Here is a 17,253-nt window from a genome sequence, read left to right as displayed (position 1 = left end):
TTATTACTCTTTTTTAACGTTTTACTAATATATTTGACGAAAAATGTATTTCTAGGACGAGTTTTTTACATAAAAAACATCAGAAATGATCAATAGTTGATTTTTTGTTCATTTTAGCGAGTTTTTAAAAAAAAAAATTTTTCAACATTTTTTCACTCCCCTAAAAATTTTTTTGGGAAGTGGAAAAGTTATCGAATTTTTTACCGAATCAAGACCACGAGTACATCAAAAGTTAACAAATGACACGTAGAATACAGTGAGTGTGTTGAAAATGCAAAAAAAAATAAAAAAAAATATATTGTCCATTTTTGCATTTACCACAACATGGAGTAAAAATGATTGGATTTGATCAGATTTGAACACATCTAATCCGATTGAAATCCTGATCTGACTAGATCTAATCAAATCTAATTGGATCCTAGGACGAATGCCCAGATCTGATCTGATCATATCTATTCCGATCTGGTTGGATCCATAATTAGCTGTCTCCCACATTGAATCTATTCCGGTCTGAACAGACCAAATCCAAATTAGAACCAGAACTCAGATCTGATCAAATCTAATCAAGTCAAATTGAATGCATGGAATGTCCGGATCTGATCAGATCCCATCATTTTTCGCTGGTATTATTTTACTAAAGCTCAATAATTTTAATCTTTTTCTATTCTGATTGGATTTTGATTCTCTTCACATTTAATTCTATCAGGTCCCGGGCCGAGTATTTTCTGCTCTAGGTGAACTTTCATTGCCACCTCCTCATCCAGCTCTCCCCCTCCTCCAACGTTGCAATAGGCATCTCAACGAGCCAAAACAATTTGGACTGAACAAAAAATTGAAAACGCATGAAAAACACACCAACAAACAAAATTCTAGACATCCAATTTCATGCCAAATACTTGGAAAAATTGAGAAAAATTGAAGCACTAAATATTTCCGTGGGAAAATTGAAATTTTGATATGATTGAGATGAAAAGCTGAAATTTGTTTGATCATGTAATGGTTGCATAGAGGCTTTGATACATTTTTGGATTTTGTTCCTTCGCTGAAAAGATGCAAAATTTCATTTTTGCTTTTTTTATACGGTTTACCTATGCTTAATAAGTTTTCTAAAACTGAAAAGTTTAAAATTTTCCAGAGGCTTCAAAAAAATTAACATTTAAAAATTTGACAAAAATGAAATTCAACTTTGGAAATTTGGATTGATGTTGTAAGTACCTATTTTTGATCAATTTTCAATTTTCGCTTGATCACTCTGGAAAATTTTCTGTCACACATTGCAATTTGCATTCCTACCTACTTATTAGAAAAATTGAAAATTTCAAGCCACTTATTGTACCTAGTCAAGTTCTACGTATTTCAATTCATTTCAATTTGATTTCATCTTATCATTCAAAAAACATACAGAAAAGATTTTTTACAAATAAATACTTATTAGGAACATTCTCATTCTCAAAACAATAAAATTCAAGTGCGAACAAAATATTAATACGAGAATAATAAAGTACACAACACATAGATGGACCAAAATAAATATTCAACGCAGATATTCGTACATTCGATAATCGAACAAAAATAGTTATCGTTGCGGAAAAGTTACGAAATATACAACGTTTAACACGGGACATTGCAATCGTGCATAACATCAGATTTTATAGAGGTTAGAAAATTTCTGCATTTATGTCCTAATCCCAAAGGAATAACATTGTATCTATATACTTTTACACCATAGTTATCAGAATCGCAACTCGTGTCGACCATTTTATGTAAATAATTTTCAATAGATAGTACCCAAGCATGTAAAACACGTAAACGACAAAACGGAAGTGATTTCCGCAAAAACTGAATTATTTCTACAAGTAAACTGCCACCAATGTATGTAGAACTACATTGGTTCTTTCAATTTTCACATTCGCATAATCACATTTCGTTTCTCTTGCTTAGGTACCTATCTATCCCTTTTTTATTGTGTATACCAAAGAAAGCTTATCCTTGTAAATGTTTTTTAAGTACCTAAGTAGGTACATATGAAGAGTGATATTCCAAAACTCGCTTTGTCCATTTTCACAACTTTTCAGGAGAAAGGAAAAACAGTTTCCTTTTAAACGGGTAAATTGGCTTTTTAGGCGAGTTTAGCACTTTATTTGGGTGGATTTATGATGTAGGAGTGTAGGTATACATTTCATCCACTAAATACTGCTGAAAAAAATTTCAATAAAAATGGACAAAGCGCGTTTTGGAACATCATTTTTTTTAAAATTTTTATTGAATTGGCTATTTAGGTGAGTTTAACACCTCATTTTGGTAGGTTGATGATGTAGGAATGTGAGTTAATACTTCATCTACCAGATACCACTGAAAACCCAACTTTGATAAAAATGGACAAAGCGAGTTTTGGAATATCACTCTTCATAATGTATATTAAATATTTTAACCAAGTTAACAATTCACGTTAAGTGATAACAAAAGACACGTCTGTATTGTTTGCTTTATGATGAGAAAGTTGCCAAAAGCTGAAGCTTCCATCGAACCACAATATAATTGTTTTAAAATCTTCAACGTAAGTATAACGAAATATTTTGTAATAATTTCTGTGCTTGAAAACATTAATGATAAAGATTGCTAAATTCTCGAGTCGAATAGTTTTGCAAGTCGACTTTGCGATTGTTAATTTAATGGTGTTATCGAGAATTAATTATTGCAATATTGAGTACAATTTGATTGACCTGTGGTTTTTAGCTTGCATTCTTCAAGATCAAGAACAAGGGTCGTAGAAATTAAGTGCATTGGGGTGTTGAAAAATAATCTCAACCAAAGGGTAAACTTGACCTTCTGGAGCACTCCTTTGTTCTTCAGTGTTAGATTATGGATATTGTTGCAATAAATAATTCTAATATCTGCGTTAAAATCAAATAAAGTTGCTTTTCAAGTCTAACTGGTAGGTAATTATTGATAGAAGAATGTAATTCACAACTGAGGATTAAATATTGAAATTTACTCGAAACACTTATACAAATAAATTGCAGGTTTAGATATGTTAAATTTTTCATTAGACTCCCTTTCGGATTATTTTATCGAATCGTGAGGAAATTAATCTAAGCTAATAAAATATTCTTTCATTATACGCCTTCGCATCTTTCGGTTATACTACTCCATCAACGATACTGTATTCGGTTACTTTATCAAACTTGGAAGGCGTTCTCGTTGAATATTCATTTTTAGATATTCAATTTTAAATTTTAAACACGAAAATTACTCGAGAATTTGCAAATGGGTTTTACTCGGTTTTATTTTATGAATATGTAAAAATATGTCGAGATGAGAGTATTATTGAAAAATACAAAAATAAGCTTCTATCTATCGTTCAGTTTGAATTTTAGCCCAGCCTGAAATTTTGGTTACGAAGATTTCAGTAAATTTTTCTCTGATTGGCCAATTGAAAACTTCTAAAGCTGCAATATTCATCAATGTTTTTAAAAAATTGCTCTTACGATGGGTGAAAAAATCTAACCACAATTAATAATCCATCTTGATCATTTCTCAAAAAAGTAAATTACTCTCCTTCAGACTTCTCAAGCAGGTACCAAACAAATTCAACAAACTAACGCTGTCTCGAGCAAATTAAATTAATACCATTGGAAAAACACTCCGTATGATTTTCGCTTCGATGCAAAATTCAAACTCGCCACCTTTTGGTAAATTTCCGGCGAAAATGATTAGATAATGGTAAAAGTGGCAAAAGTTTATAATAATGTAAACACCGATGCAGCGAGTAAGCATTTCTTGAAATAAAGTAAATGAAAGAAAAAGTTGGATAGGTACGAGATGAAAAATAAGTACTAATTTGGCGCACTTGAATATATCTCGAAAAGCTTTCAACTCGTTATATTATTTTATTGCTTAAACCGTACACGCCATTAGTCGAAAGAATTGAGTTAATTTTCTTTATAAGGAAAAGCATTAGAAGTATGAACCTATAGTACTTAGTATATACCTTAAGAAGATTTGCGAATCATAATACAACCAATGTGAAAAGCTTTCGAAGTATATGAGAACGGATCATTGAAAAAGCTTGGTGAGAATAATCCTTCTACTTTTACAACAAATTATAATGTTTTAACTAATACTTGCATTTGGTTAATAAGAAATTTCAAGATAGGTAAGTACCTGTTGCTAAGTACAATAAAGTCTATTATATGTAATTAAATAGGCCGATGTACTGTCGCGATAACCATTCATCATAAGCTCAATAAGCTACGTACTAGATATCGCCTACTCACATTCAAAGGTGCTTATTATAAGCTTCGATTACTTTTACCTATTGTATTTACTGAGAAAAAAAATGTCTCGTAATGAAACAACTTTATTATTTTTCTTTTCAACCAAAAATATTTGCTTTAAAATTTGCAAAATTGGGTCGATATATTTACCTAGGTAGATTTTTGAATTTGTGAAAACAGTTTTGCAAATCTCTGACTAAACATTTTTTATTTTTATCGCAACTTTTATTATTATTCGTAAACTTTCGCGGTTTTTCCCCCTACTACAGCGGCAAGTATATAAGCAATACTGACGTGCGTAATAAAATATATAGGTAGGTAATAATTTTTCAGGAAAAAAAACACCCAACAGCCTTTGCGACATGTTTTTTCAAAAGAATAATAATATAAGATTATGATTTATTTGAAATGGTGAAAAATAATGCTTAGGTATTTGTACCTACGAAAAAATAAATTGAGCATTTTGATTATTATTTTTTTCGCATTCTCTGTTCTGCGGAATTAAATCATCTCGATTTTCAGATAAACTGACATTTAAGTTATGCAAATTATATTTCAATACAGGAGACTAGTTTTTGCTTTCGTATTATAATTCTTGGTTAGGTATATCAAGGTTAACGAATTTTTTTCGAATATAAGTAAGCACCTATCTAACTGATTTATTTCGTGGATACGATTTAGGATAATCGTAGATTAATATTTTGCAAGCTGAATCATGGGTAATTTTATTATTTCGTTTTAGTTCGAATCGTTCTTTTGAAAACTGCGCTGGTAAAGTCGGTATACCTTTACGTATTTATTTATCTGAATATATTTTCTTCAATTCGTCGAACAACTTTCAAGTTTTATTCAATGCAAAATTCGACAAAAAAAAAACGATTTTTAGAGGAAGGGCACTTAATAGACACACTTTGTTTGAAAACAAAACAAAAAAAAGGTCATAAACCTTAGATATTTTTCCGGATTAGGTACGAATAAATTTTGCGTATTACGGATACGCACCGTATTTGTCTCCCGCAGTCTAGACCTGAAAAGTGAAGGGTGAAGAGTGTTTTTAAATTCTCTATAATCTAAACGTTCGAAACGTTTTCTCTCATATTTTTAACCTGGCGTAAGTATATATCCTTCAATTTTGAAAATACCTACCAAAAATGTGCAGAGAACCGTTCTTTGTAATAGAATTCAACATTCCTACAAAAAAGGTTCTATGGAAAATTTTCCCATAGGTAGTCTTCGTTTTCCAGAAAGCTTGTGTGCTTCGTTTTTAAAAGGATATATGCATATGCAATTTTTACTTATTTTGAAAATTAAATGAACACTTCGTTTTGAACATCCAAGTAATTTGAAAAATATGACCTCAGGGCTCAGATTTTCTGCCACATTTACCTAGCCCTGTCCAGAGCCCTCAGCTCCCCCGCAATTTTCACTATTGGTAAAGTTTTTTGAAAATGTGTCTTGTTGGAGGCTGAGGACTCTGGAGAGAACTGAGTGACCGTAGCAGAAAATCTGAGGTCATATTCGTGCTCAGCGGTATCGAATCATATGAAAACGACACCAATGTCATCAAAATAACTTTATTTCAAAAATCGTGAAAATTGAGGGGGCTGAGGAGCTCTGGAGAGGGCTAGGTGAGTGTAGCAGAAAATCTGAGGTCATGATCGTGCTCAGCGGTATCGAATCATATGAAAACGATACCCTACTCATTAATAGTTACCTATGTATTTAGCAATGAAACCAACATCATCAAAATAACTTTATTTCAAAAATCGTGAAAATTGAGAGGGCTGAGGAGCTCTGGAGAGGGCTAGGTGAGTGTAGCAGAAAATCTGAGGTCATAATCGTGCTCAGCGGTATCGAATCATATGAAAATGACACCATAATGCCCTCAAAATAACTTTATTTCAAAAATTGTGAAAATTGAGGGGGCTGAGGGGCTCTGGAGAGGGCTAGGTAAGTGTAGCAGAAAATCTGAGGTCATAATCGTGCTCAGCGGCATCGAATCATATGAAAACGATACCCTACTCATTAATAGTTATTTTTCTCAAAATTCCCATTTCACCCCCTACCCCCCAAAACACATTCTTCCAATTTTTCACCACGGCACACCAAAGCAAACATTTCTAAAAAAAAAGTATGTGATGTTTGGGGGCCAAAAATACATGCAAAAAACGTGATTCCAAAATTGTACCTCGCAATCTTTGATTGTTAATAGGCATAAAAAAACGCTTTTTTTGAGGGGTAAATATGAGGGGAGGGGGTTGAAAATTTTTGTGGGCATATCTACTAAGAATATACGTAACTTCCAGAAAAATTTTCAAAATTGGTTAAAATGGGGCTGAGATAAGTATTATTGAAATTTCAAAACAAGGGGGGTTCCCCAGAAAGGGGAAGTGGTGTGGATCTGAAATTTTTTACGTGGTAGTTTCTCTATGGTACCCACCTTCCATGCTAGTATCAACCCAAACGCTTCCGGGGGCCATTTCACCCCTCTTATGCACCGATAGTTTTTTTGTGTTTTTTAGGAACCCCCTCTCATTTGAATGGTTGTAGCCCCATCTCCCTTGGGGGTAGAAGGACAGTTGATATATCGCTAGATCGGAAATTTAACGTAGAACAAAAGAGTAGGTACTGAACTGTTTTCGACGTAAAATCAACACCCCTGAGGAGAAAACTGCGAAAAATCCATTTTGGGAGGGTTCAGCCCCCCCCCCCCATAAAAAATTAGCAAGAGGGGTACAGGGTGGTAACTCTCAGGAATTATTCATGGGGTCACCCTCGACAATTTCCCGCGAAAAAATCTTAGCCAAAGAAAAGAATGAAAACGATTTTTGAACGGAAAATAGAAACTTCATTTTTAAAGGAAAAAAATAAAACTTCATTTTGAAATGAAAAAATAAAAACTTCATTTATTTTTTAAAGGAAAAAAAATGAAAACTTTATTCATGAAGGGAAAAAGGAAACTTCATGGAACAAAAGCTGATAAACTTTGCTTTCAAAAGAAGCTACAAGGGTAGGTATAAATCTCTCTTCAAAAATTGTTTTTCGCGAAACAAAACTTGTTCTTGGCGTCAAACAAAAATTAAAACTTCTAATGACGGGAACTTCCCATTTGAAATGACCTCTTTTTAGAGAAAACTTCTTTCTGTAAAAACATATTAGAAGAAACTTCTCCAATAATTTAACAAACAGAAAACAGAACTTGAAATTTTTTAGGGTGTGGGTGACTTCTTCATATACGAGAAAACTTATGGAAAAATGCTCAACTTTCAAAAATGAAATTTTCAAACTTGAGAAAACTTTTTTAAGAAAACTTGTTTTTGAAAGAACTTTTTTCGAAGAAACTTCTCCAATAATCTTTTTTACAAAAATGAGATGATCAATTTTTTGCAGAATGGGCGATTTTTTTATAGTAAAAAAATTGTGGAAAAATTATGTTTTGTTTACAACTCATTTTCGACCTCCATTTTTTTCAAATACCTACTTGCTTAAGAAGAGGGAGAGAATGTGAAAATTTTTCAAGAGGCCCTCGTTTTTTGTTTTGCCTCAGACCCACATTGACTCTCAGCGGCACTAACTAAGTACAAGATCATGTATCGCAAAGTTTGGGCCTTTAACGTTGACTCGAAAAATTCAACTTTGAGGACATTTGACTTCCTCTAGTGTTATCGAGTCAATATTTTGTAAATAATTGATTCGTCGGACGATTTTTTGAAAAATTCATCTAAATAAATCGGTAGATTTGTTGAATTTTTAAAAATTTGTAAGAAAATTCATAGACTATAGTACATATGACATTATGCCAACCTTTAAATAAATTGAAGAAAAATGTATGTGACCATTACACAGACTTTGACCAGTTTTCTGACATTTCTACATTTGTCAGATACACGGAAGTATCTAGACTTTCAAATATTAAGTTGGATTTGAACTTGGAAAATATCTAACAATCAGATCTGTTAAAATTATGTCAATTCTTTAAAAACGAGTTTTTTACATTTTGCCCGAATTTTTTTAAAATTTAAGCTTCGAATTGACTTGAGCAATGAGCATAAATTCATAATCTAAAACTTTCCTTGAGAGGAGACTTGACGCCCATTTTCAAATGTTTTATTGCTCAAATGAAAGTCGAAATGTAGGTATAGGTATGTAAAATAAAAAGTGTCATTTTAAGCATCAATTTTACGACTGGTATAATGTTTTCATTTTTTGTAAATTTTTTGTCAGCTCATTCAATTTTGTGTCATTTTTAGTTTTTTTTTTTTTTTTTTTTTTCAACAACAATTTTTACTTATTTTTTTGGTTCTCAATTAAATCGATTTCAAATCGACACCACCATTTTCCTTTCATCAAGAGATAGAGAAGCTGATTCGGTGTACATTTGATTCATGGCTCTATCTTCGTGTAAATTAGCCATGTCCAGTGGTAGAATTGGTTCTAAAAGAATGGTACCTACTGTGAAAATCAATGTATGTGCATACAAAATGAATTGCAAATACGAGTCAAGTTTATCAGAAGTTATATCGCATTAGCAAGAAAAAAAGTACAAATAACCAATAAAATAGGTAATCAAATAAAGAAAATACAGCAGACGTACAAGATACCTAAAGCTAAAGACCTATGCTAAAAAAAAAAAAAAAAAGTGCATGGTTAACATAGGAAAAGTAAGGTTTTTGACTTGCTTCCCTTTTTATTCCGTGTAAATTGCATTTCTTCAAACGTTTGTAATCTTTGTAATGATTGTAACAAATGTGACAAATAAAGTGCTATAAATAAGAATAAGATCGTTAATATTACCTATACCTACTCTATAATGGAACACAAGAAGTATTGTCTCATAATGTGTAATAATACCTAGATTGTCTCATTTTGCCCTTGATTAAGAACACCTGTTTTACAGTAATATTTTCATTACGTTGCAACTCGTATATGAACCCATGAAACCTACACCAACAACAAAGTACCTGCTGTAAGGTACGGAAATGAAGATTATAGAGACGAATGCACCAAATAACTGCATTCGGTTTTCCAAGACGTATAAAATTTAGAAATAATTTCGACCTTTGTAGCGTAAAATGTTGGCAGTTAGGTGAGTTGAGATAGGTATAGACACCTACCTACCTGCTTAGGAAGTTATTTACCTATTTCATAAATAGAACGAGCTGTGTGAATCACCTGTGTGACAAAAACTGAAATCTCAATCATGTCCAAGATGTCAATTATTAACATTCAGACATGACCAATTTGCGAACCACTGACTGGAACGTAAAATATCGCGAAGGCTTTGTTCAACAAAGTGGTTAACCTTTGAGAGTATTTACAATTGGTTCTTTTCGTTTCGACAAATTAATTACTAGCTTGCTTTCAAATATGCGCTAATCTTCATAAGGTACCAACTGATAATTATGGTTTTTCAATTCAATGTTATGGTACAACTAGGAAGTATTCTACGATATGATCGTATTCGACGTTATACAGACTGCTTGAATTTTTAAAACAAAATATTGCTACGTTTTTGTTTATTTATTATTTCCTGTAATTTCGCTAATTTACATAGGTAGGTAGGTACCTAGTTCGTTGGAACATTTTACTCGTATATGTACCAATAAAACTAATAGGCAGGTAAGATACAAATCTACTGTAGTAAATAGTGCCAAGTTTTGATTTCGTTATGTTGAAATTCGCACTCAGATTGACAAAAATTGCGATTCGACTTCATTTTTCTATCCGAACGTTGACACATGAACCTTACCTATGTAATATACTACATTCTCTGAATTAATGCAAATTAAAAATTTCATTTGTATAAGGTCAACTTTATAACTGCATGAAATGAAAATATATAGAAATCAATTCATCATAAATACACAATTTACCTATTTGAGTATTTGGCATTGAAATCGTATTAGGTACTGGCTCTTTTCGAATACGAATACCTATAACACTGTGACTCTGACTACCTCCATTTCTTATCACCGATATGGTGAAATTCGAGTGACTAGTTTTGATTTACTAAATGGTGATATTTCAAGTTTGCTACGATCATTTCTCATTTTGTGAAACCTAGATACATATGTACCTATTGGTAATAGGTATTGTAATCATTTATACATTCGAGTGTTCAAGTGCTATACCTATCTACGAAGCATACCTAGATGTTGTACACTGTTTTGATGTCATATTCTTATACTGCATTTTTATTGTACACTACCGGAGGCATACCTACCTCTTTTTTATGTAATAACATGTAATATATTAATGTATTTAATGTTTTTAACACTTATTTTCCCAAACGAAGTATGCAACAGATGAGCAGAACTTGACAGGCGATAAAACAATGGTTAATTGCTAATTTGGCTAGGCCTATTGGTAAATAAAATTAATGCATTATGCACTTAGTGGCGAATACAACATTTTCCGGTCATTAATTAGGTACATTCTTCGTGAAAGGAAGGGGGTATTTCAACTAAAGTAATATACCCCCTGCTTCTAAACGTTCTTCGTCTATCTTTTGAAAAACATCTAAGTAGGTATGTACCTATTTAATTTTTGAACACCAAATAAAACAAAGGCCTTGTGACGAATGCCTAGTTGAGTGAATTTTATGAAGATATAGGCACCAACAGAATGAGGAGATGTGAGAAGCCCTCTCCATCCTCCATCAGTTTAGAAATTTCTGCAGATCAAAAATTTTTCAAAAATATTTTGTTCAGAAAAATTGGAAAAATTTTGTGATGATTTTTTTTTTTGGCAAATGGACAAAAATTGATGAAATTTAACTTGGAGTACTTATTTTTTGTTCAAAGTGATGTAAGTAGACTGGGTCCAATCATCTAGCCATTCTCCAGTTTGCCACACGTAATTGCAGATGTGATGAATTCTTCGAATGACTTTTATTTTTATTAAAGAAATATTTTTAGTTGTACTCGTACAATTTTGCTTTTCTTCATTTTTTATTTTTTTCACAGAGCCCGTACAAGGGCAAAAACCAAAAGAGGACTCCAAAATACACCACCTGAAATTCTTTCAAATCGATTTTTGGAAAATTTTTAAAACCTGAAACCTCATAAAAGGTTGTTTCATTTTGAAATCAACTGTTTGAATTCTTCTATCTTTTTTTTCATTTTTTCTTCTGTTTTGAAATAAAAAATTTATCATCAATAAATGTTATTGCTCTACCTCTTCGAAAGCATTTAAACGAATTTCCTGTTAAAAGTGTATTTTTTTCGAAACTGATTGCAAAAAGGTTTGCGTTTTCGCCAAATTCTCAAAAAATGCTTGTTTTTTAACGTTAATTCCCTACTTTTCTCAGAATTTTATTTTTTTCATTCCCAACTCACTATTCTCAGAAGCTCATACATCTTGATGAGCAACGTGTAGCTGAAAGAAAGTCAACGTAATTTATTAATGGACAATTAGCGGAATACGAATGAAAAATGCATAGTTATACCTAAATTATAAAATATATCTAATATATTAATTAACTTCAGCTGTAGATAACTCGAATTCTCCCACTATCAGCAACTGGTTCTCATCATCATATGCATCGTCAAAGAAAATACAAAGATTCTAGTTGTCCTCAATACATACGTTAATAGCACACTTACTGTCTAGTACTGCTACTGTATTAATTCATATTATTGTCTATTCGGTTACATAATCGGTCGCATCAATTTCGCGGTTTTTCGTTCAACAAGTAAGTACCTACCTAGTTAATCTAGAAATAAGTACAGTGCCTAATTAAATGTCTAGCAGTAATTTATGCAATCAATTTATTGATTGATAATTATATTGTAAATTTTGAATTTGAAAAAAAGTGTCCCTATGTCGAGCAACTTTTTAAAAAAAATCAAACAAATGCATAATTTTTGAATGAAAAAAAAAATCTGCACGATTTCTTTTACCAACAAATTTTAGTTTTTAACTTGAAATTATATATTCTCGATTTTTTACCACATAATAAAAATTTTCACACGTACCTACTTATTTGATAAAAAATAAAAAAACTGTACTTACGCCCATTTTTTTTTTTTTTTTTTTGGAAAATTGTATGCTATTTTTAATTGTAAAATGTTCAAAACCACCATTCCAATTTTTTTGTGGAAATTAGGACATCTGAGTTTAAAAAAACTGAGTTTTTATTGAAAATTATGCGGTCCAAATATGCAGTGCCTTTTGATTTTCCAAGCGTATAGGTACTACGGGACAGTTATTTTTATTCATTTATTTGTTTTTGAAAAAAAGAACATAGATTAGCTGGTACTGGTAATAATAAAATTTGAAGTGGTTACTTTCAAATTTGTTAACTGTGTTTTGTGTTTCATTAAAATAAAAAAAAAAAAACTCAAGTTATGTAGCAGGTAATAATATAAATAATAAAATAAGATTCGAAGTGGCTACTTTTCTTTTTTAAAACACTTGATAGATATAATTGTAGGTGCCTAGATTTCGATTTTAAAAATATATGAAACCAAGTTTCATTTAATCGTAAAATTACTTCTTTTAAAATTTAAAAGATGGTAAATTAGGCAACCTAAACACCTCTATGATGTTCTGATTTGCTGACAATCGTTTTAAACTTGATATAAGAAATACCTACCTATACAAGTTACACATACTGTAACATATACGATACACATACCTACGAAAATAATGTATATTTTATGCAACCAAAACTAGGTCTATTAAAGATTATCAAAATTACATCAGATTGAAACCTATTTATGACGATCAATTTTTTTCACAACAATACCGGATTTCTTTACATTCTATAGTATAGGTATAGCCTATGTTTATGTGATGAGGATCATTTCATTCATTTCAGTGCATTGAGTCGAGTTTACAAAAAAATGTAAATTGTACATATGTATAAGTATATTGACGCAAATTATACCGGTCAACATTTGCCAACAGCCACTGTGAGAAAAAAAAACGGTCAATGTCTATGTATTGTTAGTATTGTTCACCTCATCACCTGAAAAGCTTCGACGATCGTATGCTTCAGCGATTACCGTAACCTTACTTCGGTACATTTCGAGCATGTGCAATTATAAATCTTCGCATTGTAATTGTTTCGAATAAATTATTTACTTACTGCATTATTAATGAAAAAGTAAAATGGTGTAAAAAATCTTATGTACATACGCAAATAGGCACATTATAGTATTAATTATGCTTAATTAAAAACGATAATGCTAAAGTAGGAACCTGTAGTTGGGATTTGACGTTTATTATTTCGAGGAATTAAGCAATTATTGTATTAATTCTTCGAAAAACTGGAATGAAAACATCTTCTTTAACAGTTTATTTGAGCAAATGAAGGTCTAAATGACAATCACGCTACGTAAGAAACCCTGGGGAAGTTCTACGTTCATCTCTAAGTATAGTAAAAAAAAATTTTGTAATGATTATTTTTTCTATGTAGGTACCTATTCACAATACCTATTAGAATATAAATTTTAATAGGCCTAAAATTGAAATTAAAAGTTGCCTAGTTCTTTAACCCATAATCTAAAAGCCCACCTCGATGAATGAAATCTTATCGACGCATCAAAAAAACCGTACATCTGATAAGAAGAATCGCACGCTGTTAAAATTTCAAAATTACCGCAATAAGGAATGAAGAACCATAAGTAGCTTATCAATTAATTCAGCGTTAACGTAGCTCTTTATGAAACCAAAATGTATACTTTCAAGTAAATTTAAACCGTTTTAATTTTAATTTTTAGATAATTTGAAAATGTTCAAAGTCTCAGCTTTATCGTTTGTACTTTTAATACTCGTCGATCTCTACTATGGATTCGAAACCGGTGCACCAGAAGGTGTTTGCGTGGACATGAAACCAAAACATCTCAACGCCAAACCTCAACTGCCTCCGTCACCTTATAAAATATCTGTCAGTAAATTCAGCATCGGAAGTAGTGAAAAAATCGATGTAACTATCGAAGGTACTGAAGTATTCAAAGGATTCCTGTTGCAATGCAGAAATTCCCAAGGAGTACCGGTTGGTAAATTTGAAAGCCATCCTTCGGGTCAGACTTTGAACTGTGCTCCAGGAAAAGACGTAAGTTTGCAGTATTAAACCTATCTTTATCGGTTCGTGAGCATGTAAATAGTTCGAATGATCTGTTCTGACATTTTTTTTCATTTCTAGAATGCTCTTACTCATCGTAACGCCACAGACAAATATTCGCTTGTATTCAAATGGAAACCTGCTGGATTTAAAGGAACAGCTGTTTGCATGTAAGTAAATCTATTCAATTACTTATTCGTATCAAAAAATGTACGTTCCTTCCTGTCTTACAATTAACTATGTCGTCATTTCAGAGGAACTGTTGTCAAATCGGCTCCTATTTTCTGGACTCAGTTAAAATCGCCACAATTCGAAGTTGTCTAAGATGAAAATATCCGTGCGATACTCGTAATATTTGGATGTACCTACTTCGTAAGGTTTAAATTAAGACGAATACTTTTTTTTATAATCATTACAATTTTGTAATAATTTTAAGATACAAATGAAAAAACGTGTTTTCGATTTTTCATTTTTTTTTAATCATTAATTTTATACACAGAATACAAGAACAAGATACTTTACAAAGATGATACTTTCTACATAACGATTACACCATTCATAGCTATTATAAATCTCGAACTGAGATCTTGGAGCATATACGACATAGGTAATATCAATTTGACAAATGGTACTCCAACCATACAGTTCGAAAGCAATTTTTCGAAAATTATCGCTTCTTAAAGACACAGATGAATAATATCGCAAGCCATAAATAACAATAAAGGCAATTAATTGTTGAAAATGAAAATTAAAAAATATCGAATACCTAGATAAGAAAAGAAAATCAACCGGTTGAATAAGCTTGCGAACCTGCAATTTTGAACGAGACGGATGAAACGAAAATAATAAAAAAAATCCACAATGATATATAATTGTAGGTCATAAAAGCATCCAGGCTTCTGATAATATGATAACACAATGACAGAAATCATACAAAGAGATGAAAATATCGACAATTTTTTGGAAAGTGTAGTCGTTCCAATATCCTTCTGGGATAGGTAATCCAATTAGGTTTTCTATTTATAGTAACGAAGTTTACCAAAAATTTACATTTTACACATAGATAGAAAAAACACGCTTAAAACAAATCTTCGCATTATTACTAATCAACGAATTAAACTTAGCCAACACTTATACTTTTCGAGAGTAATTACAATCACAAATTTGGGAACATTTGTAGTAACAGAAACTAGGCGCGTGTAAAATGAAATATTTAAAATATCGAAAACCAAGAAAAGGATACAAAATAAGCGAGCGACGCTACAAAAAAAAACACGTGACAATGAATTAACAAAACTTCCATCTGTTACCGCAGTTATTACACAGGACAAAAGTGGTCATAGGTTCATCGGCACTTCTGGTTTGTACCTGCGAATGAAAATTATACAAAACATAAATAGTACATAATTTGTATGACAGGGAAAGTCTTAATGCATTGAAATCAATAAAAATTACCTGATTATAAGAACAGTCTCGTTGTTTACATTTACCGCATTTAAGTAAGTCAGTTTTGGTGCCTTGAACGGTGGCTAGTTGGGCATCGTCAATGGATTCTTTAACGAAACGGTTACGAAGGCATTTCATTTCATCACTAGCCATTTCCTGCGTGATAAAATACATTTACTTAGACTACGTACAGAAATCCAGCTATAAATTACTTTCGCACTACACACCTCTGCTGTCATCACTGCTAATTTAGTCGGTGGAATGGCTCCATTTAAAAAGTTATTTTTCAACGATGGGTTTTTAGGATCTTTTAAATTTGCAATTCTACTTCTAATTCTGTTTTTGTACTTAGAATCGGTATTTCGAAATTCGTTGAATATAGCATCTTCTAGTTCATCGGCTAATTCTTCAGGCGACGCTAATCCTTCCAAATCTTCGGCGGCTGTATCACAAAATTTACAATGAAAATCGACGAATATAAACGACGAATAATAAAATTGAGAGAAATTTACTTTTTCCGGCTCTCAGAGCATTAGCTAATAGTTCGCGACTTTTCAGACGAACTGAATCGGTAGTATTTGAAGGAGGAAACGAAACCGATTGCTTTCTCTCTCTTTCTCTATCCTTTTCCTTCTCTTTTTCTTTTTCTGATTCCCTACTTTCATCAGAATCTTTGGAATCTTTAGACTTTGACGAACTATTCGATGAAGAATCTTTACTATTGCCTAAAATCATACAAGGCGAAATTAGTCAATTTTTGAGTTATGAGAAAATACCTACTGCACTGATTATACAAACCGGTCTGTAAGAACTTCTTCCAACTCTTTATCAAACTTTTGGATAGGCTGATCACTTCATCATCTGAACTAGATTTTCGCAATGTATTTACGGTCATTCCGATCCGAGTTTTCGTTAAGATATCCAAATTCACCGGTAACTCCTGCAATGCTTTGAGCAGATCAAGCGCTCCATCTTGAGTCTGAAAAAATGACATATGCACATTCAGATTTTTATCAATTTGGCGCTAAACTGCGATCGTAAATGATTACAGAAAACTTTCACATATTCCGAATACATCAAAGAGCGTCAAATTTACGTCGTAACATGAAACACGCATACTGGTACTTAATAATAGATGTATTCGCAATGCATCGGGCTAGGGAATAAAAGGTTCATAAAAATAGATTTACCGATCCCTCTGCGGATATTTTATTCAGTTTTTTCTGAATCTTGATCACTTCTTCCTCTATCGTCATCTTTTGAATTGTCGTTGACACTGTCGTAATAGAATTTCTTCGACAAAACAGCGCACGAAATTCAGATAAATAGTTGGAGAAAGTAATTAATTAATCGAGAGTTTTGATTTTCCAGTAATCGGTAACCGTAACAGAAAGTTGATTTATAAACAAAGCGGAAGCCATTCGACAATTATGGAGGAAGTTACTTTCACAACGCGTACAA

At 32.0% G+C, this 17,253-nt stretch overlaps 2 protein-coding genes across 2 annotated transcripts; one reads left to right on the top strand and one right to left on the bottom strand.

Moving 5' to 3' along the window:
* The first annotated feature begins 11,812 nt into the window (after nt 1-11,812).
* l(2)34Fc (lethal (2) 34Fc) lies at nt 11,813-14,815 on the top strand. Its single transcript, XM_065359235.1, has 4 exons — nt 11,813-11,970; nt 14,003-14,337; nt 14,428-14,516; nt 14,601-14,815. The coding sequence occupies exons 2-4, from the start codon at nt 14,014-14,016 to the stop codon at nt 14,668-14,670; spliced, it is 483 nt and encodes a 160-aa protein (XP_065215307.1). The 5' UTR covers nt 11,813-11,970; nt 14,003-14,013; the 3' UTR covers nt 14,671-14,815.
* Nucleotides 14,816-15,198: 383 nt separating this feature from the next.
* TfIIS (RNA polymerase II elongation factor) lies at nt 15,199-17,228 on the bottom strand. The gene is made up of 6 exons (XM_065359234.1): nt 16,983-17,228; nt 16,591-16,771; nt 16,305-16,517; nt 16,020-16,234; nt 15,802-15,948; nt 15,199-15,714 (listed from the first exon to the last, which is right to left on the bottom strand). The coding sequence occupies exons 1-6, from the start codon at nt 17,046-17,048 to the stop codon at nt 15,634-15,636; spliced, it is 903 nt and encodes a 300-aa protein (XP_065215306.1). The 5' UTR covers nt 17,049-17,228; the 3' UTR covers nt 15,199-15,633.
* Nucleotides 17,229-17,253: the final 25 nt, after the last annotated feature.

This window comes from Planococcus citri, chromosome 3 (assembly GCF_950023065.1).
Source record: "Planococcus citri chromosome 3, ihPlaCitr1.1, whole genome shotgun sequence".
Taxonomy (NCBI): Eukaryota; Metazoa; Arthropoda; class Insecta; order Hemiptera; family Pseudococcidae; genus Planococcus; species Planococcus citri.
The sequence above is the reverse complement of the archived record's forward strand: the minus strand, read 5'-3'. Positions and strand labels throughout refer to the sequence as shown.

Bases quoted from the DNA above. Each gene is read 5' to 3' on its own strand.
- TfIIS (XM_065359234.1), bottom strand. From the start codon at position 17,048: ATGACGATAGAGGAAGAAGTGATCAAGATTCAGAAAAAACTGAATAAA. The intron at 16,518-16,590 runs GTTTGTATAATC...GTATGATTTTAG, and splicing joins GAAGAAGTTCTTACAGACCG to GCAATAGTAAAGATTCTTCA. The intron at 15,949-16,019 runs GTGTGTAGTGCG...TTTATCACGCAG, and splicing joins TAGCAGTGATGACAGCAGAG to GAAATGGCTAGTGATGAAAT.